The sequence below is a fragment of the Sabethes cyaneus genome, chromosome 2 (genome assembly GCF_943734655.1).
Source record: "Sabethes cyaneus chromosome 2, idSabCyanKW18_F2, whole genome shotgun sequence".
Lineage (NCBI taxonomy): Eukaryota > Metazoa > Arthropoda > Insecta > Diptera > Culicidae > Sabethes > Sabethes cyaneus.
The window spans coordinates 204,239,468-204,267,112 of record NC_071354.1 but is presented as its reverse complement, the minus strand read 5'-3'; the positions used below and the strand labels follow the sequence as shown (position 1 = coordinate 204,267,112).

Below are 27,645 nucleotides of genomic sequence, written 5' to 3'. Positions count from 1 at the left end.
AGCATACCAGAGAGCAAAAAAAAACGTTTCTGCTTCAGTAACGTCCCAATGGGCGGTAGTTCCTACGCGAACCGGACGTCACGCATCTTAACGGTGTGGAGCGGTTTCAGGTGCTTGTAGCGAATCGCATTTTCATTAGCCATTGGCAATTTCAGGAACATTAATGCACATTTCCTCATTTCGTGGCTGCTTTCGTCGACGCTTAGCAGCCATTTTTCGAGTTCAACAATTGAAGCATCAAGCCACGGATTACTGGTAGTTCGAACTAGGTAGTAATGAAGTAAAAAAAATCCTGTTGGTTGTAAGCAATTACCCGTCTTCCTGGTACGCAATATCTGGTTTTAAGCCATTTAGCTCACGCTAGTTCGATTTACCAAACATATTTGCCAACGATGTAGTTACTCTTATCGATTGTAACGATCAAACCAGTTAAATCCAAATAAATCCGAATATTTTTTTAGACAAAATCTAGAATGCTGCAACTGTAAAACCTTTAAAACCAGAACATATCGACACTTCCAATGAACCGGCGTTCAAGCACATCCTCTAGTGACCCGATGCATTGTCTTGTTGCAAATATTTTTACACAACCTTTAGATGACATTTTCCACACCTCTACCATAAACTATATCCGACTGTCTTGAACAAGGTGACGTGTTCCTAATGACAGCAAGCTTTCTGACTGGAATGAAATGTCAAGGAACAGTGATGATAATCATGGCAAATTAGCATGTACGATTAACGCAAATAAATAACATGTTATTCATTTTGTGTTAATTTGAATGATGAAATTATGAATTCTTCCCCAAGTGAAAGCAATATTTCCATTTACCCAACTATAAGCTTAAAATTGACAGAAACCACTATTGTTTCCAAATTTTTATCCTTATTACTGTGTGTTAAAGTCTAAAATAAAGTTTAGACGCGGTCACATATTAAAGATCTATTATTGATGATGCATTCTTTCTTTTGAAAGTACTAATCGTTCTCAAATGACGGTGTTGCTTCATGAAAGCCTTACACACCGATAGACTATGTACACAAAAGCACAACTGGAAGTGATGTTTACCCTACATTTCGCGAGGCATAATCGAACGAAACCATCGTAATGCCATTATAAATAACTGTCCATCGACCGCCGCTAGTTGCCGATATAACTGTAACACGCGGCCCAGCCAGTCAAAGTCATCTTACTGTGTTGTTTTGCTTATGAACGCAAACCACAAAACGTACGGCGAAGAATGACAAACTATATGTATACAACATGCATACATAAACCATCCGTCGTCGCCCATTTGCGGTATTACTCATTTCTGCTCTGACACAATCACGGCAGATTGTGGTGAGCAATAGAAAACATCCAGTGGGTATGTAGCATGAATTCGGTCATACAGCTTGCCAACATCTGTTGATATATAAATACTTTGATGGAAGCTGTCGGCTATCAGACTTTACAACTCATAACTGCAGGAGAGCTAGCGAAGCGAACCAATCGATCGAATTTATGATGGTATCTTGTTTGTCAATAATTAAATTTTGATCGCTACTGTGTCCCATGTAGGTAATTATTATTTATTTTATTGATTCTTTCAATTGAAACAAATTAATAGTGTAATATGCGATTCAATATTTGCTTAACATTAAAAAATGTGAACATTTTCCTATACAATTTATTAACAGTATAAGTAAAAATTTTCAACTAAATTACGTTGGGAGTGTATAGAATTACAGTGGGCATTTGTTGTCAAATTAATTGTTTACATCATGGCGTCACTGGAACAAGCACTTGACGAATTAAACCTGCACGCTACAATTCACTACAATCTACAACCCGCCTATTGGGTCCTTGGTAGCTCTGGATCTGTAATTATCACTACATCACCAACCTGAACTGGCTTTACCGGGTTATGCCATTTCGTGCGCCGACTTATCGATGGCAGATATCGAACGTCGATAATGAAAAAAAATTAGCGTAGCGAGACTCTCGTTGTACGGCATCATAAGAGCTTTTGAACCGTTGTATAATCCCAGCAACAAGTAATTGGGAGTGGGGAGAGCTTCCTGCTCATCGTCTTCAACGAATGTATATGTGAGGGGGCGCCAGTCAATGATATTCGCAACCGCTAGTTTCCCTTCTAGTTTTTTCTCCGATCTCTAATAGGTTTTTCTTGAAAACTTCGTCTGTTGGTAATATTGGGAGCTTTATGTGGTACAATGTTTTTTATAGACTCTAGCAATCTCTCCCAGCTCCCACCCATGTGCGGACCACACGAAGGTTAAAACGATCACTAATTATTTAGTGTTAGCCAGTTCAGCTTGTTCATGTTCCACACCAAGAAAATTCGTTTCGCGATCACTGAAAATGTCTAAAGGGGTTCCTCGCCTAGCTATGAAGTTGCGCAGGGCCAAAATGCAAGAATTTTTGTTGGGCGAGTGTGCAACTTTTATATTAAGAGCTCGTACCAGCAAGCAGGTGATGACTACTCTCCATCTCTTTTCCGTACACCTACCAACGGCTACTTGCATCGGAACAAAATAGTCAATGCCTGCATAGGCGAAGGGTCGGGTGTATGCAGTGAGTCTTGCTGTTGGAAGATTCTCCTTGAACATTGTCCATGCTTCATGCCCGTAGAGAACAACCGGTCTAATGAGCGTTTTGTACAGGGTACATTTTGTATGAAGGTTTAGTCTGCTAGGCCACAATTACTTGTGAAGCGCATAGTATTGTGTTGCTGTTTAGATCTAATATTTCTCTGAAACCGAAGCACCCAGGTAATGATCAGAACAATCTTCCGCCATTTGCAGGATTTGAAAAGTTAATGACAGAACCACGGACAGCGTGTACGTTCATCGAGAACTTCATCTCGTAAGTGATTAAACCATGATCCAATGGCTAGGCGGCCACGCACTTCCCTCTTGTCACAAGTTTCACAGTTTTCCTAAACCACCGACTTAAAGGTTGGGGAATCTTTTGACACTTCGTTCCTTCATCAGCAACATGCAACTTTATCGGTACCCAAAACCATTCTGTTAAATGAGTCTTCTCTAGTGTTTCACCAACATTTGGCAGTACCTTCTATGATATGAATATGCACAAAACGGAAAAATGAATTTCACATTCGACGTAAACTAAAATGCATATAAATTAATGCATTAATTATGGGCATGTCAAAATACGTAAATATGCAGGATGCAGGAAAACAGTACGCCTTTGAGTCAATCCAGAAAAGTCGTTTTCGCATTTAAATTCGATGCGTTTCTTCAATATACCCATACCATAGGCGTTCTAACTACTGCTGCTTGAAGCTCTAATCGTGAAACCGAATCGTACTTCAGGGGATCAACACAGGTTTTGGGCGCTACGAAAATACACTCAATCACGCCTCCTTCTTCATACCGAAAGTATGTGACCGCTGCATATCCTTTCTCATTTGCATCAACGAAGACATGGAACATCAACGAAGGCATGGTTCGACCCAGCCTGTTTTCATTCGCAAGATCTCTCGAAGAAGAACCTTTAGGTACATCCGCACGTTTGCGAGGAGTCGTAGCGGATCATAAACTGACATAAGAATGCGCAATACATCCCTTTTCATAGGAACCTGGCGTTCAGACAATTCGGACCTCCAATGTTTTGGAGCTCTGAATGTAAAGGTGTCAGTGGACATAATGTCCCACCACATTCCCAAGACCTTTTCGGTCGCCAAGACCGCGTTTTGATCAAACCTTTTCGCAGCAATTCCGTGGAAATTAAATAAAAACAAAACTTATCCAATTTAATTCTACTATGTATATTTTATTCTTGACAGAACAGATAGGTATGTCGCTTACGCCTAGCAGGCTTCCTCAGTGTCTGTTTTCGAACTAAATTAGTCAAAGCAATTTTACAGTTTTTATAGGAGCTTAAGGTTACGTAATCTATGTGTGGGTATACAAAATTAGTGTAGGTGACCGGATACAATATTCTATTGGTAAACTAATTCTATTGCAAGAGTCTGAAATCTACAAAATCAATTAAATTAAGGAAAACCTGGAAAAGCCTAATCGGATTATGCGAATAATGTGAAACCAGGATCCGAGAAAGGAGAGAGCGAAGTTTTTTTTAACCAGAAGTTGTTTCGTCTGTGTGTGTCTCTGTATGTCTGTGTTTTGGCACATATTTAAAAAGCCAGGAGTAACCGTTTCCAGCGTCTTTGTTTAGTAAAGTGAAGGAGCACCTCTTGTAAATCTCTAAACTCTCTGTTACATCCATCTTCCACGTAGAGCAGTTGTTTAATACTTTTGCGTTGTTAATGGTCAGCGGATGGTTGTCGTTGAAGATATGCTCAGCCACTGTTGATCTAAAATGACGTGTTAGACCCTTCTCGGCATCTCTTGATGCTTTTGTTACCTCTGTCAAGTGTTCTTTAGTACGTGTTTCCAGATTCCTTCTAGTCTGGCTGATGTAAACTTTTCGCAATGTGAGCAACTGAGTCTTTAGTTGATCCCAACTTATTTTTGAGCTGGTTGTTCCAGCTCGTGTAGACTAGATCAATTCCAATTTCCTCATTTTCCGACGGAGAGGGCGTGTAATGTTTCCGTCATATACTACTGCCACTCTCTTAAGTTCGGGTGTTATTGGTGTTAGTGTCGTGAGTGATTTTTTGTATGCGTCTCTTCTTTTTTTAGAAATAATGTTCTGGATTGTCGTTTCTTTATATCCGTTTAGTTTTGCAATTTCAAGAATGTGTGTTAATTCTTTTTGTTTCGCTAGTTCACTTAACGGTAATGTTTCCATCCTATGTATCATGTGATAGAAAGCTGCCATTTTGTGTAGGTGGAAGTGGTTAGACGAGCTAGGTATAGCTCGTTTGGTGTTCGTTGGTTTCCTGTCAATTTCAATTTCTGTGCTTTCAATTTGTCTAATTACAACGATATCCAAGAAAGGAAGTTTTCTGTCCTTTTCTATTTCATATGTGAAGTGTATGTTCCTGTGTGTGACATTTCTGGAATAGTTTCCAGTTCTCCCTTTTTGATTATGCTGAAAACGTCGTCGACGTATCGCCACCATCTTTTGGGGAGTACCGTCATCCGGGGCGAGATTGTGCCAAAAAAGCATATATTTTTTTCTTTAGCTCAGTATACACACAATTTAGGAACTAAGTTGATTTCAAACCTGTCAATATATACTAAATTGTTCAATTAACAACTACCGTAGAGATGGTTTAGCTACAATGAAACCTAATTTTACTGGAAGTGTATAAACTTTGGCACAATCTCGCCCCTTCTAGGGGGTGACATTGTGCCAAAAACATAAAGTTAGGCTAAAAACCTAAACAGTAAACATTAGCATGTTTATAAACAATACACATAAATATCAGTATAAAGTAGTTCACATGGGGCCGTCCATGAACTAAGTGGACTATTAGGGGCAGGGGGTCGGCCAAAAACAACGCATCATACAAAAAGTATGAACGAAAATAACCCGGAGAGGTCTGAAATAACTAAAAATGAGTTCGTAGTCAATGGACAGCCTTTATATAGCCAGTAGCGTTTCTAGGGCTAACAAGGGGGGAGATATATGAAGGGGTGTATCCTAAGGGGGCATACCTATTTCATCATTTAACAAAAGTAACCATTACTTCGTTCGAGAACCCGCGGCCGCAGAACATGTGGCCTATCCCACCCCCCTCCTCCCTTCTTAAAACTGACAGTTTATACACGTTATAATATATTCGTCTTATATTAGAGTGTTTATTCAAAGTATCTGAAATTTTCAGAGAAAAAGTTAAAATTAGTTTAAATTATTTAGCAGACCTATGATGCTGTTTGCTCCAAAATGGATGATGCAATCTAATCTGTCAAAATATTGTGCTCAATAGTACAGAATGTGAGTATGCTGATGTATACTGACGTATTTTTGTTGTGTATGTGAAATCCACAAATTTGATCGATCATTATTGGCTTGGCACAATCTCACCCCCGTGAAACTCGAAAAGTACAAAGTTTCGAAAAATATTATTTTCGTAAACAAAAGTTATCCAACGCATAATAACTTGTCAATACATTGTAAATGATTAGTTTATATACATTCAAGATAGCAAGTTGATGCGATTTCTTGTTTGGATTGGTTTATGCCGGACATTTTTTACAAGCGTTATTTCTGCGTATTTTTGATCGCGAACTTTGAAACCCTGTTTAGGCTAAATAGTTTGCGATTATTATCTGTGTTCCATTCTAAGTTATGAATAAATATGTTATGTTCATCATCAATTTGAATTTAGGTCACCAGTTTCTATAGATATAATAAATTTTCACAAATGAACATTTTTGGTTTTTGGCACAATCTCACTCCGGATGGCGGTACCTGGTTTTGTTCCAGCTTGCGTTAAATGTTAGCCATGAACAGCTCACACTTACTTACTTACTTACTTACTTACAGCTCACACATGAATGGTGATAATGGATTGCCCATCGGTGCACCTTTCAACTGTTTGTAATAGTTGTTTCTGAATGTGAAGTAGTTCTCCTCCATACACAAACGTGTCAGCTTTAAATAACCTCCCACCTCTTTTCTCCATCCGTTGTCCTCATGTTGAAACAATTGTTTCAATAGCCAGTCTTCCAAGAGGCTTATCGATTCTCTCACGAGGACGCTTGGAAATAAGACCGTAACATCGAAAGAGATCATTATGTCGTCTACTAGTTCTTCTGATGTTTTTAGGTGCTCAACGAATTCTCGTGTGCTGCTGACAGGAATTTATGGGTTTCGTATTCTACTAAGACGCTCCAAAAACTTCAGCAATTCCCTGTTTGTCTATGGACTCCACCACTTTCTTAGAATTCGATAGCCATCCACGGATTCCGAAGCTTTTCGCAAGCAACGCTTATTAAGTATGTATTCCGTTCCTCTTTACTCATGCTGGGGATCCGCGGATCGAATTACATCTTGGAATTATGTCAGAAGGTAAAACTCCTAAATTCTATGCCGGTTGGTCCTCCCCAAGATTAATGGGAGCAGCACCTTTTGAAAGAAAAGAGGTTTCAGTTAAACTTATTTTTCTTTTTGCTTATATCTCCAAAAATATTAGGTTCAGAAAGAAACCATTTTCACATTTTCAATCTTTAAAAAAATTAGGCAGATAATTTTTTTCTGAAAATACACTCAATTTCCTACAACTTTTGCTTTGACGTCATTTTGATCAAATAAATAGGTTTCGAGATGTAATTTTCCACAAAAAAATCTCATTTCTAAATACGCCCTTTTGAAAAGCTACTCTTGACAAAAAAATTATGTTTCACGAAAAATGAATCCATACGTGGTATCCAACATATTAGCAAAACTTTATTCCAATCAACGTCGAGACAAAAGTGGCTTTTTTCAGCGTTTTGAGCTGGAAATGCTCTCTAGTGCACTTGCAGCCCTTTTCCTTCAAGTGAAAACAAACTTCATTTTGCTGTTTTTATGTCTTTAAGTCATTAAACGGTACAATTGACTAGCATACATTTGGTTATGCTCATTGGGATATAAATGGCAGCACGTTATACAACATTTTATGATCTAGGTAAATTAACAAATTTGCTATGAAACCTTGCCTTTTATTAGGTATCACCTAGTCTAAAACTTCATCGCACGAACAAAACAAAACTTATTTTGTTGGATTTTCAACCACATGATTAACAACACCGCTATTTGCTGCTATTACAAAAGGCGAGGAAGTGAATCTAAATACATAAAGTCATTTTCAAAAAAAAAAAAACAGGAAAAATAGCACTCGGTGAAGCAGTCATGCGGTTCTAATGTGTTCTGTTTTTTTTGTGTGGAGCAGGAGCGAAGTTCCACTGCTTCATCGTCATCGTAAAACAACCGAGCCCCCGCAGTACAAACAAGAGCAACGCCATTAGGCCGACAGCCTGCCCGAGAAGGTCAACCATGACGGTACGGCGGTGGTGTAGCGCCGATACGATGGCGATGGTGTGTTGCACTCGTGCCGATACAGCAGCGTAAACTAGGGTGGACCTGCGGAGTTCATTTTGATGCAGTATGTAATGTTGTTGGACGACATTCTCCCATTTATCGGCGAAGGTCATTATTTTCTATATGTGATGGCGCTCTGCCAGTTGTCGTTTACTACCCTACCCTAGCTTTTACCAGCTTGAAAGGAAACCGAAACATCAATTTCAGTAGCCCATAGCGACCCGGTTGCTGGTGGTGAACGTTCGATCTCTTGATGGCTTTCGGAGCGAACAAAGCCAAATGTTGTTATTCGAAAATGTTGAATCAAGTCCACTAGAACTAGTCGTCTACCGTGTCATATTTTAGTTATGTTTTTTTTTGTTCGTAGTGTCTGCTAGACGCTGTACGAAACAATAAAGGTACACAGCAAGATACTCGTGTGTATCTTTGGTACCGAGCATTGTGTGAGTTTTGTTTTGGTTTGAGAACATGTCGCTAGTAAAGACTACTTCATTGCGGAGTGCCACAGATTCGTATAAAATCATGTCATGCTTTACCACATTGCGTGAGGTTTGCCATGTTATGATTTTTGTCTGTTCTTTTCAAAACTATTGTTGTTTGATAGCGTTGCAAGTCTTGACAAATAGCATTAATACGATCCAGAGTATCTAAAAAACGTGAGAAAACGTAAAAAACTAAGAAACTTATATTCATTGCAGAAATTTCACAGCAAGATATATTTATTTCGCAACTTACTTTTTTCTTTTTGCGCATTTTTTGTTCTCCATTTGCAAGTCCATTCTTTACTCTGTAAACACACTAGAAAAACTTTTTTTTTGCTATTTTCCCATGTAAAATTTCGTTTCGAAACGTTTCACGTACTGTTTCATTACTCACTTTCGATGACCTTTCCCAACCAGCAGCGCCTCTTGAGTCTTGGTTTCCCGCTGCTGCTCACGTAAACCATTTCATGCATCAAACACGAAGCTTGTGATGAGCAGAACAGCATCAACAGGCGCGAAACAATACCTGCTGGAGCAATTTTCGATACATGGAGGTTGTTTTCAACTTATTTAACACCTTTTTTGCTAGATATTACGAGTTAACACAGGTTTTAATTTACGTGCGATACGTAACCTTTGCTTAGGCTTCTCCCGGTTGCTAGCATTCCGTGATCGCATCATGTGTGAGTGTGTTTATCAACAATTAAACTTTTGCACTTCTGCGAGAATAAAACCAAAGTTTCGGAACATTGCGCTTGTGTAATGTACCCGAAAGCTCGCGTGTCCTGATATGGAGTTTATATTCAGTTTAAACGATGTGCAAAACTCATATGCATAACATGTGCAGCATCGCTCTCTACTAGATTAGCGTAATAAGCATGTGAGTGACAGTATGAACTATGAATCTTTTATTAGACTACCTTCTGCGGCTTGGTCTGCTTCTTTGACGCTGTCGAACGCTACACCATAAGCTTTGCGCTGCATAACAGATTGCAGTTGGGGATTGCAAAAGAATGTTGTCGGTCATGCCCGACATTCCTAGTCGAAGTCAGACCTCAAATTGCTCCTCGCCTTTCTTTGCACTCCGTGGAAATGTTTAATTATTTCGTGAAGAAAACAGTAACCACATCTATTTCTTTTACAGCAGAGGGTTTGCGGTCTTTGGAACATATTTAATATTGAGTATTGATACTAGTTAAATTACCAAAGAAAAGTACAGGGTTTCACACAACTCCTTGACAAAAAAAATACCAACTTTTTCCTGATATTTTCTCAATTGGATTCAAATTTTTCCAAACGAAACGAAAATTCTGTTCGTTTTTCGGTTGTATAATAAAGTTAATATAGGATGTTTACATTTCCGAGCAAAATTCAAGGATCATCTGAACCCTTTATGTTTTCCTCTGAATAAACTTTATTTGTCGTGGAAATCGAAACATAGTTTTCTCGCTATTCACGGATTTCCATTTTAAATTTCTATAATTATCAATTCCATTTTTGTCAAAATAAGAAAGTTTAAAAGCGTATATCTTAAAAGGAAATACAAATATGGGCTAGTGCCGAATGGCCGAAACACAAATGGCCGAATTTCAGCAGCTGTCACAGAATCCCGCAATTGTATTTGGCCGAATCACGAAAAGGAAAACCCCTGGTTAAGCCTAGAAAAGCTCAACATGAAAAGACGAATGCCAAAATAGGGTACGGGAGGGTATTTTTTGCTGCGCTTTCCCAAATAAAAACTTTGCCGCTAAATAACAATACTGAAACGAATGTAGCACTCAAAAGCTTTAATGTGTTATAACTATTTTCATAAAAATGTAAGTAATTTGCTAAATTTTATTCAATAAACATCAAAACCACTGTTTTTCCACTTACGCGTATCCGCTCTTGATGATGGTTTGGAAAACACACAATTATGATCACGTTTACTTATTCTAGCAACTAAACAGCTGTGAATATGGTGTCACAGAACAATTCTACTTCTTTTCATTACGGAAAAATACCCCCCTAAGATATGAAAATATAAATCAATTTTCATTCACTAGCACTTGCAGCATTTTGTTTTTAATTTCAGCATATGGTGCTCTATTTATACTACTATCAATGTGTGAGGCAGTTACTCTTGAAACTATTCTATCGTTTTGACATAGCTAGTATTTGAGTGACAACCACTTACTTCTGGTGCTAATGTATATGTACGATTCAATGATACACTAGCGCCAGCAGCAAGCTGTTGTCACTGCAAAACTAGTGTAACGACATTTATAGGTTTCCGATGGAATCCACTAATTTTGATTACACTAATACACTAAACTAAACGATTTTATTGGCTTTAAATACGATACTCAAATATATTATATTCAGTCTAGTAGTATCCGTCGGAGTAATCAATTATAACCCGAACTCGTCCAAATTCTCCGAGGTGTAACCCAGTCCGCTTCGTTCGATACAAAACCGCTACACTAGTTATCTTCAAAGAATCGATATATAGGCTATACCAACACGTCATCCATCGGTCTCTCTTTTGATCTTTTTTTGAAAAGCATCTAATCCCTGTGCAGGCTATTTCGGCCGGTCGGATTTAAAAAACACAGACACCACTATAGAAAATGGGCCCAGTTTAGCCGCAGCGACTTCATCATTTCTCGCGACTATAACTCAAATTCAGTAGCGTTTCATTAAGACCAAAATACACGCCGATATTCAGTAAATATTATAAAAATAAAAATGGTATAAAAATCTTGTCTCGAATGAATATTTTCAACGTGATTCCTGAATATTGTTTAGGCTATACCGCTTAATGCGCTGAAAATACCCTCCCGTACCCTAACTACTTAATAAAAAAATTGGATGAATTGGAAAGCAGTTAACAAAAAACTTTAATCCAACAAAAAACAAAACAATTATTTAATACAAAAAAGAACTGCTTCAAGAACGCCTTTGTTTCGTACATACAACACGACATTTATCGTTTTTGTAAAGCCGAGAGTAAAATCTCTAAACTTTTGATCTAAAATTGTGGAACACTAATAGGACGCGTACTTTAAAATCTCTGAAGATGTGGTTTAGTAACCCGATGAGGGTTACTAGTTTTATAAACCAAGTTATCGCTGATTGACACCTGTCTCACGGCAAGTTTCATACGTAGTAGCGCTGGGACATGTGCCCCATTTTCCCTGAAAAACTTAATATTGAACAAAACTGTTGGAATCAATAGGATCGTAGCAACTGACCCAATTGTCCTGTATTCTAACAGCTGGCTGCGAAGTCTGTCGTATAAAAACAGAAGCTCAAGTTTCGATAACGGAATGTAGCACCTAGGCTAGGCTAAGCTTTGCTTTGCTTTTACCTCAGCCAAGCAGAATTCGAAAAAGTGGTGTATGCGGCATTTATAGCACCAGTTATTAGACACAATATTGTTGAAGTAAGCATTGGTTTGTCTCTCGTATTTACAGCAGTATAAGGCTGCTATCCGTTGGTAGCACAAAAAGCGCTACCAACGACATTGCAGCGATATAACGCTGTAAATACGAGAGACAAACCAATGCTTACTTCAACAATATTGTATATAATTACTAGCTTTACAAATGTCCCATACACTATTTTTCATATTCTGGTTGGTTAAGATGTAGTAATCCAAAGAACTCAATCGATGCGAAAAGAGCATGCCAAGCCTGCCTCAAACTATAACCCGGAGCCGGTGCTTTGCACAAGTAGATTAATTGCGTAAAATAAGATTCAACTTTCAACTCCAATTTCAAGTACAATTTTATTTGGTTGAACTCATATTTCAGTGCTAAAGCGTTTCGTATAAAACTCAGTGTTTCATCGGATTCAGTGTTTCATCGGTAGTTTAATAATACATCTGGAGTTCTTCAAGGCAGCAATTTGAGACTACTGCTTTTGTAGCATTATTGTTAGGTACTAAATGTAGGTTAGTGTGCGTTGATGACATGAACCTACAGTACTTTTCCTAATGATTAGACCTTCGTCGAATATCTCTTCTCACGAGATTTGAATTGAATCACACTAATTCACACGAATTTTGACAATCACACGAATTTTGACAATCGATCAATAATGACACAAATACAAGTAAAAGATTCAAAGACTGTTTATACGTGACGTGAATGGAGGAAAAATAGGTAAATATTCCTTTTTAAAAATATAAAACCACTTAGTAATTTGTTTCGTTATTTGACTATTTATTGATAATCAATATAATTATTATTTATTTAACAGTATTTTGGGTAGACAAAAAAGGCTGAGTGAGCAAGAACAAGGGCAAATTTTGGACTTGGACTGGAAATTTTGAAGGAAGACAGAATGAGTGATCATGAAAATTGCGAGAGAATTTCAACTTAGTCACTGCGTTGTCCTAAATTTTTTGAAAAATCCCGCAAGGTATGGTCAGAAAAATAGTACAGGACGAAAAAAGAAACTGACTAAAAGCGATGAGCGTCGTATTATCAGTTTCAACATCGCTTTGGAGGGTGTGATAAGAAGAGCGGGTATAGACACGAGTGGCACGATATTCACGAAGTCCGTCCAGCTTCTTGGTTTCGCTGACGACGTTGACATCATTACACGTACCTTTGAGAGGATGGCGGAAACGTACATCGGACTGAAAGCTGAAGCCAAACGGATTGGACTTGTCATTAATGTATCGAAAACAAAATACATGAAAGGAAGAGGTTCTAGAGAAGTGAATGCTGACCTCCCTCCCCGGATTCATTTAGACGGTGATGAAATCGAGGTGGTAGAAGAGTTCGTGTATCTGGGCTCACTGGTTACCGCAGACAACGACACCAGCAGAGAAATACAAAGATGCATTATGGCAGGAAATCGTGCCTACTTTGGACTCCGTAGGACGCTACGATCGAACAAAATTCGCCACCGCACGAAGTTAATAATCTACAAGACGCTGATTAGACCGGTAGTCCTTTACGGTCATGAGACATGGACTATGCTCGTGAGGCGCGTTGGTTAGTGTTTTCGAACGGAAGGTGTTGTGCACCATCTACGGCGGAGTGCAGATGAAAGACGGAACGTGGAGGAGGCGAATGAACCATGAACTGCAACAGCTGCTTAGGGAACCACCCATCGCTCTCGCCGCAAAAATTGATCGCCTGCGATGGGCTGGGCATGTCGCGAGGATGTCGGACGACTGCCCGGTTAAAAAAGTTCTCAATAACGATCCGACTGGAACGAGACGGCGGAGCGCGCAGCGATCAAGATGGATCGATCAAGTGAAAGGTGACCTGCGGACCCTACGTAGACTACGTGGCTGGCGAATTGCGGCCATGGACCGAGTGGAATGGAGACGACTTCGTACAGCAGAGGAAACCGCGGCCTGGAGTGATTAAGTAAGTAAGTAAGTCGTATTATCAGTAAAGCATCAAATTATACGTTGAATTGCTTCAAAATACGTTCCGAATTCAAGTTGAATACTTCAGTTTTGACGGTTTGGCGGGCATTGAACTGTTCACCAAATATAATACGATAAAAAAATGATCAGAGCCCCACGTTTGCAACCTCGGCACAAGGAAGCAAGCAAGAACATGTCTCAGAACTGAAAAAAAGTAGGATTAAATTCTAAGACTGAAATAATATATTCATTAAAACCACTTAAACTAAAATTATAGTAGGTGATTTTCTCAGACGAAAAAAATTGACCTAGACTGTTCGGACGGATTTAACGGCTATTAGCGAGATTTGCGTAAGGAACCTCGATATTTTTTGAAGAGAAACTTTAGTGGCGGATTCGTTATGGCCTGGGTGCATTTTATGACTCCGGAAAGCTGGAAATCTAATTTGTATCACACAAAATGGAAAGTTTCGGCCATGTTAAAATCCTTAAAACCTGTTTGCTATCAGAGATTCGAAGGAGACGCAGGGCGAAACTGATTTTTAAACAGGACAACGTAAACGTACGAATTCTCGCCAGCACTGAAACAATGACATGATTGAAGTTTGAAAAGATTGCTGTTTTGGATTGGCCGGCTTGTTCACCGGATTTAAATCCGATTGAGAACATTTCGTCAACTTTCAACTCAGTTAGCTTAATATGAATCCAATTTCAAGTGTAATTTCAAATCCAAATTTATGTCCCATTTTAAGTCCAGTTTCAATTTTAATTTAATTTCAATTTTACCTCCAACTTCAAGTCCAATGTGTGTGTGTGTGTGTGTGTGTGTGTGTGTGTGTGTGTGTGTGTGTGTGTGTGTGTGTGTGTGTGTGTGTGTGTGTGTGTGTGTGTGTGTGTGTGTGTGTGTGTGTGTGTGTGATACAATCCATCGCCCGCTGACCGGCAGCGCTTTTATGTAACAAAATTACTTGCATCTTTTATTTAGAAAGTTTGTCTTCGTAAATGCAAATAATTTTAGTCCTGGAGAGGGAAGGTGATAGCTCTATTGTTCATCCAACGACCCATTTCTAGAATGCCTGGATATACACGCACATTCCGAAGTCGCCTTCATAAACAATAAGCCCCGCATGGATACTTTTACATATCCACACTTCCAGAATAATTTTCATTATCCTTAATTTGACAAAATCGTTGTTGTAATTTAAAAGAAGCAGCATGCGAAGCTGATTTGAAATAGTTCTCTTCTATATATGTACCGTTTAAGTTCTATTTTGGAAATATTGCATTAAACACGAAATTTCATTCATTCAAATTATCCGCTTTTATAATTTTAATGAAAATACAGCCGAAGAGAACATTTCAGTTACTCAGCTACACATTTTAAAACTCTGCTTAACTATTTTAATTTTGATGCATAACAACATCATCTGTACCGTAGCTCCAACTACATGTCAAACGAAACCCATATTCGTCAATAAACGTCGAAAACAATTGGTATCTCGAATTATTTTTTATGGGGTTTCTATGACATGTCATCGGAAACTACTTTAAGTTTGAAAATGTACTTATTCGTGCTAATCCCTTGTAAATCAGCGGGATTAGGAATCCATCCGCACTAAACAACACACTTGCGCAAACTACGTAGATAAACGCTGAGTTTTAACACTGAAAATTTCGAAAGCAACGGAGCGATAAAATAAAAACAACAATTCTTAACCGTGCTGCCAGAACTCCTCAACGAATATAGCTTCTACGTTGGAACGTAAATTTATAAATTCACGATTTAGAGTAACTTTCGCTAAATTCCTTACTTTTTCCGCATTTTTCCCGACAGGCTCAAATTCCAGACTTTTGCCCGCATATTCCGAATGTGCACACTGAAAATAATATTACATAAACTATCTTTTTTAATCACCGCAGCAACCATAGGTAATTACTGTTCAATACACTGCCACATATTTCACAAATTTTTCATCTACAGTCCCCGTTTGAACACGAAACCATCGAAATATGTCTCAACTATACTGGAGCGAAATCAAACACGGCCATAGGTCGCACCATCTGGATCTTGTGGACGAACGACTAAAAAACTTCAAAGATACCGATGTAGTGGTTCATATCGGCGAGCGATCCTTCGACTGTCACCTGCTGCTGCTGCAGTGCTATTCCCAGGTGTTCGATGAAATGGGCAACATTCCGGAAGTGACATTGCCGCTGGAGAGGGTAACGCCAGAGGTGTTCGAGCTGATCTATCAGTGGCTACTGTCGTCCAGTCCACGTCTGCAGAGGGAGCATTTTGCCGGGGTGTTTGTGGCGGCCGAATATCTCCGGATTCCGGCACTGATGAAACAGTGTTGGGCTTGCGTGGACGACCCGAATGCATTAGTCGAAAAAGCGGCATTTGTTCTGTACACCGAAGCGAGAGTTTTCCAGCATACAATTCTGCAAAACATGATGTTGGGACGTATTTCTGTGTATTTTATTCCGCTGGTGGCGTCCGAAGAGTGGTCACGCCTCCCATTTGAAGATATTACTACTTTATTAAAGTCTAACTATATTGGAGTTTTCGCTGAGGCAGACGTCCTGTATTCTGTCTGCTTATGGTTACTGGAAGATTGGGATTTCCGAAGCGACCGCGTAGGTGAATTGATAAATCTAGTTCGGTTTCCGCTTATGAGTTCGCGTTTCTTATCCCGTTTGATCAACTGCGATGAAGATCAGCGAATCCATTGCATTTTGGAACATAGCACTACGAGGAAGCTAGCTATTCAAGCGTTGACGGATTTATGGTGAGAATAACTTTTTGATATTGTTTTAAAATTACAGGTCCCATTTTATGTTTCCAGTATGGCATCCAATGAACTGGGCATCATCAACAACAACGTTAAGCGCTATTGGTTACACGATCCCGGAGCCGGACAGCAGAAGGACGAAATTTCAGGTTATCCACCTCAACGGCAAGAACGAAGTTTCGTTCAGTTTCTTGAGCTGCTGCAGCGTTTGAAGGAAAATCCCGAATGTTGGGTCGATTGGCATGGAAGCCAACTGTCACATTTTCAAAATAATTAAGTAAATTTCCAAACAAAAAAAAAAACGCTGATTTGTTACAGGATTTTTTTAAACCTAGCGCAAATATTTTTCGAAAACCTTTTATTTTTTACAAAATCAATAAATAGTTGCTTAATAAAGAGCATTTAATTCGCATAAACAGTTTTGCCATTTGTGAGCTTCCCCTGAGTTGAAAAACCTTTTCAAATACTGTTTTGCTAACCTTTTAGTACTAGAAGTTTGTTAAAACTAGACTTTCAGCTTAAAACTCGAAAATGAGGATGGAATTCGTGTTAAACAATTAGCACTCACCTGCTGACACGTGATGAACAGAGCGATCCACACGAAAATTCCCGCCAGCCCCTGCGCGGTTTTAGTCTGCAGGAAAATACCGTCTCCTACGTGGCTGATCAGGGGATCGATGGCCAGCGCTGCCGCCGTTGACGTTTCCGTCGCATGCACGATTATGTTCGGCTTTGAACTGGCGGTCGCATTGGCCAAATCCACTGCCGGATGTTCCGTACTCATGATTTTTCGCTTTCGCTACGGTGGCAGCTGCTTCTGCTGCTCCTGCAGAAGCCGCAGCAACTGTTTCAAACTTTGTTTTTCGCTAAAACTAAAAACAAGCTACCACACAATGTGGACTCTCGTTGCACTTCTCATATTTGCAAATGACACAAAAGACAATATTTCACAATTCTTTTCAATTCTTCTGCGTTATTTTTCTCACTAATTTTTTTAACGGAGCCTAATAAATAAAGCAACAAGCGGCATGAATATTTCAACTACGATAATGGTGATGATGGAGATCGGTTGTAATTGTCACAAAGACACCGATTTCATAAATTTACAACCAAGTTGGGGGTACTTTGCACTTTAATTTCAACTGAAAACACAGTTAAAATCCCAACTTGGGTCACAACACTGTTTAGTAAGGGATTTTCCCGGCAACAATTTTAAGCAATCTTGACACTCATGCATTTCTCAATTTGAAGCATCGTTTCCACCGTTTATCTTTGGGTTAGAATCGATTGGTGCGACTCGTTTACCACGATAGCTGCAATAAAGTAAGCAACTATATGGAGCTACAACCTTGCTGGTTGAATAACCATTATTAAACTCAACAAAATATTAGCTAGCGAATTTGCACTGTCGCTCTTCTTATCGTTGCAACTGTGTGGTAAACAGAGTGTTTTCATCCGATCGATTCTTAAAAAAACGGTTACCCTATGGTGCCAGATTTAACCAAAGATGTTCATGGTATTTTTCAATGTTGTCGCATTTAAGTTTTCATCTAAATCAAGCACAAAGAAACGCGGGGACGGCGATCTGAAATAGAGAAGAAAAAACCAAAATTAGTATGATTTCATGACAATGAACATGACACAACTGATGGCAAATTTAATGCTTTTGTATTATCTTTTATGAATTTTATATTGTATTAAACAATTTACCTTGCCCGTACCCTTTTCAAATTTTATTCCAATTAACTTCAGTCTAGAAATTCTCTGATTATATGGCACAATTAAATGAAAAATGTGATCTTGGTTGGAATTTGCTGCTGCACAAAAAATTCACAAATTACGGCAGAATTTTCCTTCCAATTTGACGTTCGCTTTTGTTTGATAGCACACGTGCGGCAACAATTACATAAAGGTGACGTTTCTAGTTTTTTAGATTGCAATTTTGCGAACCACAGAGCGTGTTAGGTAATTGCACCTTTCCATTCGGCGGCATTGTTCGGCTGGCTGCTGGTTAATTCTACTGTGAAATTCACAACCACCACCACCACCACTGCAAGCGATGCGTTAAGTAAACATTTGAACCATGCGAAAACTCGATGGCTTCAATTACTGACAAACAGCCATCCGTACACCGGTGCTGTTGGGTTCGACTGAAAAGAATTCGGTTTGCTAATTTACAGCTTCCTCGATAGCCATCAACTGATGTTTTTTTGTGTTGCGATTTTTGAACTGACTGACCACAAAGGAAATCTTTATGCGTGAAATCAAGGTCAAAAAATGAGCCTTTTTTATACCTGTCTGATGGATGTGATGGCAATCTCATACATGCGTACACACACGTTGAGTCAATCGTCAGTGAACGGACTTTGTAAACGGAGAACTCACCTATAAATAAGTAAATATCGATTCTTTTTAATAAAGAAAACAAACAATCAAAATATGGAATGAATTGAATGGATACTTTGCATTTAAAAGTTCTAATAAACGAAAAACAACAATTAAAAGCTATTTTGTAAATTGTATTTTAAAGTCTAGTGATATTGAAATAGAAACTAGTAGTATTTTTGGTGAACTTTATGTAGATATAGGTTTTTCTTATCATCCACCACTTTCAAACAAGTAGATATTTTACAAAATTATCACACAGATTTGGGCTGAAGAATCGCAGAATTTTATTTTTTATTCTTCATCGTCAATTTCTAATCTTTTTACTACTAAAATTTTACTATCCCTACTGTTGTTTTTTATTCCTGAATTGTGACCGAGAAATTAATGACCAAGACCGCGCACAACCGACCGTGATCGTACAAGCAATAAGTTAGAAATATTGATGGATATGATAGAAACAGATCATATTCAGATTCAACAGGTCAGTTCACGTAAGACGTAACAATCAGAAGGAAAGTTGACGACGGTGACTTCATTCTTTCGGAGAATAGTGGCTCGCACGAAACACACTGGCTGTACGAGCAACACGAGGCCAATATCGACGAAAGGTCTGAGTAAATAATTGTATTTGGTTGATTTAACGACACACAAGCTTTGTGAAGACAACAATACGAGAGAAAAAGATAATAAACCTTTCCACTTATCATTGTTATCAGTAATTTTCTCGACAATGTTTTAGCTGATAAGCAGTTCATACTTATACTCCTTTTTTTACAAATACAAAACTCTGTAATGTTGTCTTCCGCCTATCTACCAGTTTTTATTTGGATTCCACAGAGACAAACGATTGAGATTGATTAGCAAGAGTTCGATAATGTACACAAACGAAAAGTGGTCAGTGACTAATCGAGCAATACATATAATGACGTTAAACTAAATCGTTCTGTGAAATTACAACCGTGTGGTCATTCAATGTGGAACGTGCGACGCCTGCTGCTTTTTTCTGAGTTGTAAACAAACTTATCGGAGGCTTTATGATAAAATAATAAATTTCGCCACCGAACGTTTCTTTACCAGTTTTACCTTCAAGACGGGAGGCGTCACACCATGAATTACAACCAAATTCACTGCGAATAGAGTGATTTATGTTTTTTGGACAGCCGTTACGCGTCCGCTATTCTGGATATTTACGGCAAAATCAAATGGAAATGTCCAAAATAACGTACGCGTAACGCCTAACTGCGCCAAATGAATTATGGTCCCCAGAACTGCCGGTCCTGGGCTGCCGATCTAAAGCCTCTTGCTGGTTCTCTGCTGAAAATAGTTTTGGTTGTTCATTGATTGTGTATTTTGGTCACTTGCCCAGCTCACCGCAGCCTGCCACATTGTTTAAGCTTCACTATGTCAGCACATTTTTAGACTTGATACAGCTCGTGGTTAATGAGTCTGCGCCACACTCCATTCTCCATTTTGCCATCAAGCTACTTACTTACTTGCTTAATTGGCCTAACGTCTTATGACAAGGCCTGCGCAGTATAATTTCTCCATCTGTTTCGGTCCATGGCAACTGATCTGCAGTTCCGCGGGCACCCAGTGCTCGCCAGATCTCGCTCTACCTGATCTTGCCACCTCGCTCGCTGTGCCCCTCTTCGTCTTGTTCCTACCGGATTTGATGCGAAAACCATTTTTGCAGGATAGTTGTCCGGCAGTCTAACAACTCTTTGCAGTAGGCTCGAATTCCGCTGATAATACGCCTTTTAATCTCACGGCTGGTATTGTTGTCCTCTGTAGCCAGTGAGCCAAGGTATACGAACTCGTCGACTACCTCGAACTCATCCCCGTCGATTACCACGGTACTGCCCAAGCGGGCCCTGTCGCGTTCGGTCCCGCCCGCCAGCATATACTTCGTTTTAGACGTATTTACCTTCAAGCCAATCTTCTCTGCTTCGCGTTTCTGGTCTGGTCTGGTGTACTGGTCTTCTACCGCCTCAAATGTTCTGCCGACAGCATCCACGCCGTCAGTAAAGCAGATAAATTGACTGGATTTATTGAAAATCGTGCCCCGCATTTCGATCGCCGCTCGCCTTATAACACCTTCAAGCGCAATGTTGAATAGCAGGCAGGAAAGACCATCTCCTTGTCGAAGTCCCCTGCGAGATTCGAATGGGTCCGACAATCCACCCGAGATTCTCACACAGTACTGGATCCCATCCATCGTAGCCATGATAAGTCTAGTAAGCTTACCCGAAAAGCCATTTTCGTCCAAAATTTTCCATAGCTCTTGTCGGTTTACGCTATCATATGCGGCTTTGAAATCGATGAACAGGTGGTGCGTGGGGACTCGGAATTCGCGGCACTTCTGGAGGATCTGCGGCAGGGTGAAGATTTGGTCTGTTGTAGACCGACCCTCCATGAAGCCGGTCTGGTAACTTCCCACAAATCTATTGGCTATTGGCGATAGTCGATGAAAGAGGACTTGGGACAGCACTTTGTAGGCGGCATTCAGGATAGTGATGGCTCGGTAGTTCTCACAATCCAGCTTATCACCTTTCTTGTATATAGGGCAGATAACCCCGTCTTTCCACTCCTCCGGTAGTCGTTCCGTATCCCAAATCTTGACAATCAGTTGATGCAGACAGCCGACCAACTTGTCCGGGCCCATTTTAATGAGTTCCGCTCCAATGCCATCCTTTCCCGCTGTTTTGTTGTTCTTCAGCCGCTGGATGGCTTCTTTAACTTCCCTTATCGATAGGGGTGGCACATCTTCGTCGCTTGCTGCACCAATGTGGTCACTTCCTCCGCTATCATGGTCTTCCGCGTGCACGCCATTCAGGTGTTCATCGTAGTGCTGCTTCCACCTTTCGATCACCGCACGGTCGTCAGTCAAGATACTTCCATCTTTATCTATGCACATTTCGGCCCGCGGCACGAAGCCTTTGCGAGATCCGTTGAGTCTCTGATAGAACTTCCGTGTGTCGTGAAACTCCTTCTCCTCTTGGTGGCGCTTCTTCTCCTTGAAGAGTCGGGTTTGCTGCCTCCGCTTCTGTTTGTATCGCTCCACATTCTGACGGGCGGCTCTACACAGCATTTGTACCCGCGCTGCGTTCTTCTCAGCCAATAACTGCCGGCATTCCTCGTCGAACCATTCGTTACGTCGATTCGGTGCCACACGGCCTAGGACGTTCGCCTAGGCTACGCTGTTAATGGATGTTTTCACGGTATTCCAACAGTCCTCAAGAGGGGCTTCATCCAGCTCATCCTCTTCCGGCAGCGCGGTTTCGAGAGATAACGCGTAGTTTTCGGCGACCTCCGGTTGCTTCAGTCGCGCTAGATTATACCGTGGCGGGCGGCAGTATCGTATGTTGTTCACAACAGATAGTTTTTGACGTATCCTTACCATCACTAGTTAGTGATCCGAATCAATGTTAGTGCCGGGATAGGTTCTGACGTCGATAATGTCTGAAAAGTGCCGACCATCTATCAGAACGTGGTCGATTTATGATTCTGTCTGGTTGGGTGATCTCCAGGTGTACCGATGGTAGAGGTTATGCTGGAAGAAGGTACTACGTATGGCCATGTTCTTGGAAGCGGCGAAGTCGACAAGTCTTAGGCCGTTTTCGTTCGTTTGCGGGTGGGCGCTGAACCGTCCAATCACCGGTTTGAATTCCTCTTCCTGACCAATCTGAGCATTACAGTCCCCGATGATAATTTTGATTTTGACCTACAGCTTGGTAATGCGTACCATCGGTGTCTTGTGCACTGGGCATAAAATAGACCCCACAGTGGTTCACAGCCTCTTACCTAGCAACTCCTACCCCTACCTCCTCGTGGTACCAACCGTGATACGAGCAACCTCGGTGGAGATCGGGTAACCAACCCCGGTGGAAACCAAGGTCGTATGCTGACAGCGGAGGAGGGCTCCTTCGAGCTACGTTGGCCCTCCGGCGATACTGTGGGGTTGGTTGCGGGCTTTGCAAGCCTGAACCACTAAAACAACCAAAGCAATGGGCTCCGTAAGTAATAATAATAACTCTAATCGGAACAATCGGCAAAGACCCAGGCGACGAAAACGGACTAACGATTGGAAATTAGGAACATGGAACTGTCGGTCTCTAAATTTCCTCAGAAGTACCCACGTGCTTTCTAAAGAAGTGAAGAGCCGCAAGTTCGACATCGTAGCGCTACAGGAGGTATGCTGGAAAGGAACGATGGTACGTACGTATAGAGATGGTCATACCATCTACCAGTGCTGCAGCAATACACACGAGCTGGGCACAGCTTTTATAGTGATGGGCGAGATGCAGAAGCGGGTGATCGGGTGGTGGCCGATCAACCCCCGAATGTGCAGATTAAGAATCAAGGGCCGATTCTTCAATATAAGCATAATTAACGTGCACAGCCCTCACCTTTGAAGTACCGATGATGACAAAGACGAATTCTACGCGCAGTTGGAGCGTGAATACGACCGCTGCCCAAGACATGACCAGCTACCATCAAGCATTAATCGCAGAATTTTAGGTTCAGCTTTCTTTAGCACCCGTGATTCGTGTCCGTAAAGGGCCACTGAGAGGATTCACTTAGTGTTCTGTGGAGCGCCAGTGTTGTACGAATTTGCGAACTACGGGACTTCATCTGGTAACGTAATCCGTAGAAGGTCCGATTCGCGGGTGCAATTCATTGTTTTACTTTGCGGCTTACATCGTTGTCACTTGTCACGAGCGTAGCAAGGTATATGAATTCCTTCACTACTTCATGTCGTTCTCCATCCAGCTCCTCCTCAGGATTAAAAACATTAGATAGAACTCCCATGTTGCCTACCAGCAACCATGTTTTCGTTTTGGAGATGTTGGTGATGGTAAATCCCAATTAAAAGGCTTAAAGACATCATCACTACTCTACGGTTGATTCTGACAATATCAACGTCATCCGCAAAACCAAAAAGGGTGTGAGATTTCGTGATGATAGTCCCGTTCCTTTCCACGTTTGCCCTTTGTATTGTATCTTCCAAAGCAAGTTGAATAGCGGGTTTATCTCCTTTCCTGTAGAGCCACATCACAACTGCGTCCATTGGTTATGAATATTGTCGTAAGACTTTAAAGTCAGTTTGTGTTTCAAATAAAATTGTGAATAGCAGGTTAGAGGGCTTCCCATTGCTTCAACCCATCCCGCGTTACTAAGCGGCTGAGGTCTCATCCATAATTCTGATGCACGATTTTGACCCATCCAGCGTCGCACGAATCCGCTTAACTAGTTTCGTCGGAAAACCATGTTCTAGCATTATTTGCTACGGCTCAGAGTTGGTAAGTTGTACTCCCGGAAACTGCCTAGTAACTGACGCAGGGTAAACAAAAGATCTGATCCGCCGTGGAGCGACCCTCACGAAAACCAGCTTGGTGCTTGCCGACGAAGGACTCCGCAAACGGTCTCAATCTACAAAACAGGATACACGATGAGGGGTCAGTCCCGGTGTAGTGGTTAGCATTCACGCCTCTCATGCCGAGGACCCGGGTTCAAATCCCAACCCCGCAGAAGTCACGAATGACCCAATCTGTTAAAGTGACTATAATCAAACAAAAAAAAAAGATACAGGAGGGCACATTATAAGCACAATTGAGCAATATAACCAATAGTTTTTACACTCTAGTCTTGCTTCATACAGTCGTTCGCTGCCCACTTTCAGAAGTTCAGTCGGGATACCGTCCTTCTAAGCAGCCTTGCCGTTTTCAGCTCACTGATTGTCTTCTCAACCTCCTCCCGTGTTGATGACTTCACAGCTTGACCATCGCTCACAATTCTTATCCTGTTCCTACTGATCTCCCTGTGTATCTCGAAATGACTCTGCGATCAAATGGGATATGGTTTGTCAACTGTGTGTTTGTCCGCTGAAGTATTTACTGCACTAGACAGCGTCCTAAATCTCGACGATTCTCTCACTATTCTGGCTATTGACGATTCTATGATCAAGCAGGCCCCATTGAAGTTGTAAAGCTCCGCTTCCAGTGGATCGGATGGCGTATCTTAAATCTTGTAACGATTTGTGGATTAATTGTTATGATCCGTAGGTTAATTACTCTCAAATTAGCTTAAATAGTGTTAGACGTGTAAGCACACCTTCCCTTAACGTCAAGTGACAGTTGCTACTCGCCTAAAATTACGCAATTGGACGCCGATAAGTGAAGCTGTCATACAGTCTTCCGTTTTCGACGCGATAGAGGAACATAAAAGTGGAGATCCCAGCAAACACGTTTTTCGTCTCGTGACATCGTCGAGTCTTAACCGGTGGCAGCAGTTTTCGTTAAAAGCAGCATTATACTGATGGTACCGTTAGATACCAGCCTGATTTTGTTCTAGCTAGAAAGAAAAACCGAATCACATAGCACTAGGAAAAAAAAACGTGCTAGCATCAGGTGAGAAAAAACCACTCCATTGTACTTGCCGAATGAAAGAGTTGAATTCTGCTTCGAACAGGTTAGGATATAACGAATGCCGTCAGACAAAATAAACGGAAGTGTCGTGTACACATACAGACTCACTGGCCACGCAAGTTACCAGCCAATCTGCTGGTCTGCAAAACTAGACGTGGGGACAAACAGAAAAAGATCCGGCACGGAGAGGTAAAATTTCATGACGCTAAACGAGCACACACTGATAGCATTCACTCACACAGCAATCACCAAGAGGCGATGTGATCGACACGTGCGTTCATTTCACGCTTCTGGAAAAATCCGTACCGGAGTTCGACTCTGAGAATAATTTTGAGTTCATTGGCTAAAATCGCGGCGTAGAAACGAAAACGACCAGAGTGATAAAGACCCTCCAAGGAGGAAATACTTCTATGCTCACAGTGGATGCAGGCGGCTAATGTTGGATGACTTTCGTCCAGGGTTTTTGGGTCCTCAGATCTCACGTCGGGATCTTCTGTTCCGGTTCCTGCTTTTCGAGCTGTGGCCGTAATCGAGATTATCGGTCGAATATTTTCTCAACCAGCACGTAACCGGGGCCGACAGAAGTGTAGACCGGGGCGACATTGGACTTCTCCAGCAGCCGATCGGTGCACGGCGACTCGTGGAAGATTTGGCTTGGCTACGTTGCATGGTGACGACCATTGCATACGTCAGCGAGTTATGCTAAGTGGCGGAGGATAAGAGATGGTGGAGCGAAGAGCAAGTAAGAATAGTCCATAAGAAAGTGGAAAGAGTGGCATGACGCCGAAGAAGAAAATGTTTGGTGATAGAAAATAAAGTCGAGTTGTGGTGACAGGAAAGTTAGAAAATGAGAGGTAGTGAGTGGAAGAAGATGGGAAAAATAACTATGTATGTTCTGGTGTAATTGTGATGTATTTAGTTGACCTTTTGGGAAAGCCATCATTTTATAGCTTTGCAGATTTGTCATGATGATCGATGCCTTGGTTGCTCCAATCCGACGTCTATTTAACCCGTCGATTAGCTCAAGTATATTTCCCTCTGCTTGGAAATCCGCTTACATGTTTCCAGTACGTAAGGGGAACCAAAGAAACATAGACAACAACGCCCAAGCGCTCAACGTCTACCAATCTACTAACACTCATTCGCTACGTAACGGATTGCGTTGACGACTCAGACAGACGCCATCGACACGGATCTCTCCGCCGCTTACGATAAGCTAAATCATCAAATCGCCGTCGCAAAACTGAACAAACTGGGCAATGAAGAGTCGCTGCTTCAGTGGTATAAATCGTATCTGTCGAATCGTCTTATTAATGTATTTATTGATGGGTTCATCTCACCGGCTTTCACTGCTTTTTCCGGAGTCCCACAAGGTAGCTATCAGGGACCATTGGTTTTCCTAATTTATTCCAATGACGTCAGCTTAATGCACAAAGGTCTTCGGCTTGTGTTCGCCGACGACCTGAAACCGTTTCTTGAAAGTGAACCACTCATCGGACACTCTTGCACTCCAGGAGCAACTGTTGACATTCGCTGGATGATGCAAACACAGTCGTTTGGTACTAAACCTCGACAAATGTGAAGTGATTACGTTCTCGAGAAAGCTAAATCCTATAATATTCGAATACCGACTATCAAGCGTACCTTTACGCCGTCTAGATTGCGTCAAAGATCAAAGAATCGAGTCGGTGCAACGGAGGTTCATTCGCTTTGCCCTCCATAGGTAACCATGGAACGGTCCGCTCCGGTTACCATGAACAACGCTGCAGATTATTCAACTTCGACACTCCGGAAACACGTCGGGACGTAACTAGAGCTGTCTTCATGTCAGATGTTCTGACATGCCGTATTGACTACCCTTGGATTCTAGAAAGACTCGACATATTAACTCAACCGCGCTTAACACGGAACAATTTCTTCTTTCTTATACCGAACCGGCGAACTAATTACATCACCTTGGGCACTACTTCGACTTTGACGTTAGCCGCAACGTGCTGAAAACCCGATTCAGAATATCTGTTCTTAAGTAGTCAGTAGGATTGAGCAATCTGTTGACTTTTAATTAATAAACAATATATATCTTTCCATTTAACAGCGTCTGGAAGTGCTTCTTCCACCTGGCTGCTACTTCCGTTTTATCAGTAAGCAGGTTGCCAGTACTATCATTGCAAATCATAGGCATAGAAAAGTTCCTGCTGTTGGCGAATCGCTCTTCTGCGCCGGCGGAAATGTG

At 41.0% G+C, this 27,645-nt stretch overlaps 1 protein-coding gene across 3 annotated transcripts in view; it reads right to left on the bottom strand.

The window, feature by feature from the left end:
- The window catches only part of LOC128738228 (transmembrane protein 184B), a 59,615-nt gene that overhangs the window by 28,824 nt on the left and 3,146 nt on the right, over positions 1–27,645 (bottom strand). For 2 of the 3 annotated variants that reach the window (XM_053833212.1, XM_053833214.1), the window contains exon 2: positions 17,168–17,603. In XM_053833212.1, coding sequence (XP_053689187.1) covers positions 17,168–17,383 — 216 coding nt within the window. In that variant the 5' untranslated portion in view covers positions 17,384–17,603. Of the gene's footprint in view, positions 1–17,167; positions 17,604–18,081; positions 18,185–27,645 lie in introns of all 3 variants that reach the window. The other variant, XM_053833213.1, reaches the window with a different exon arrangement.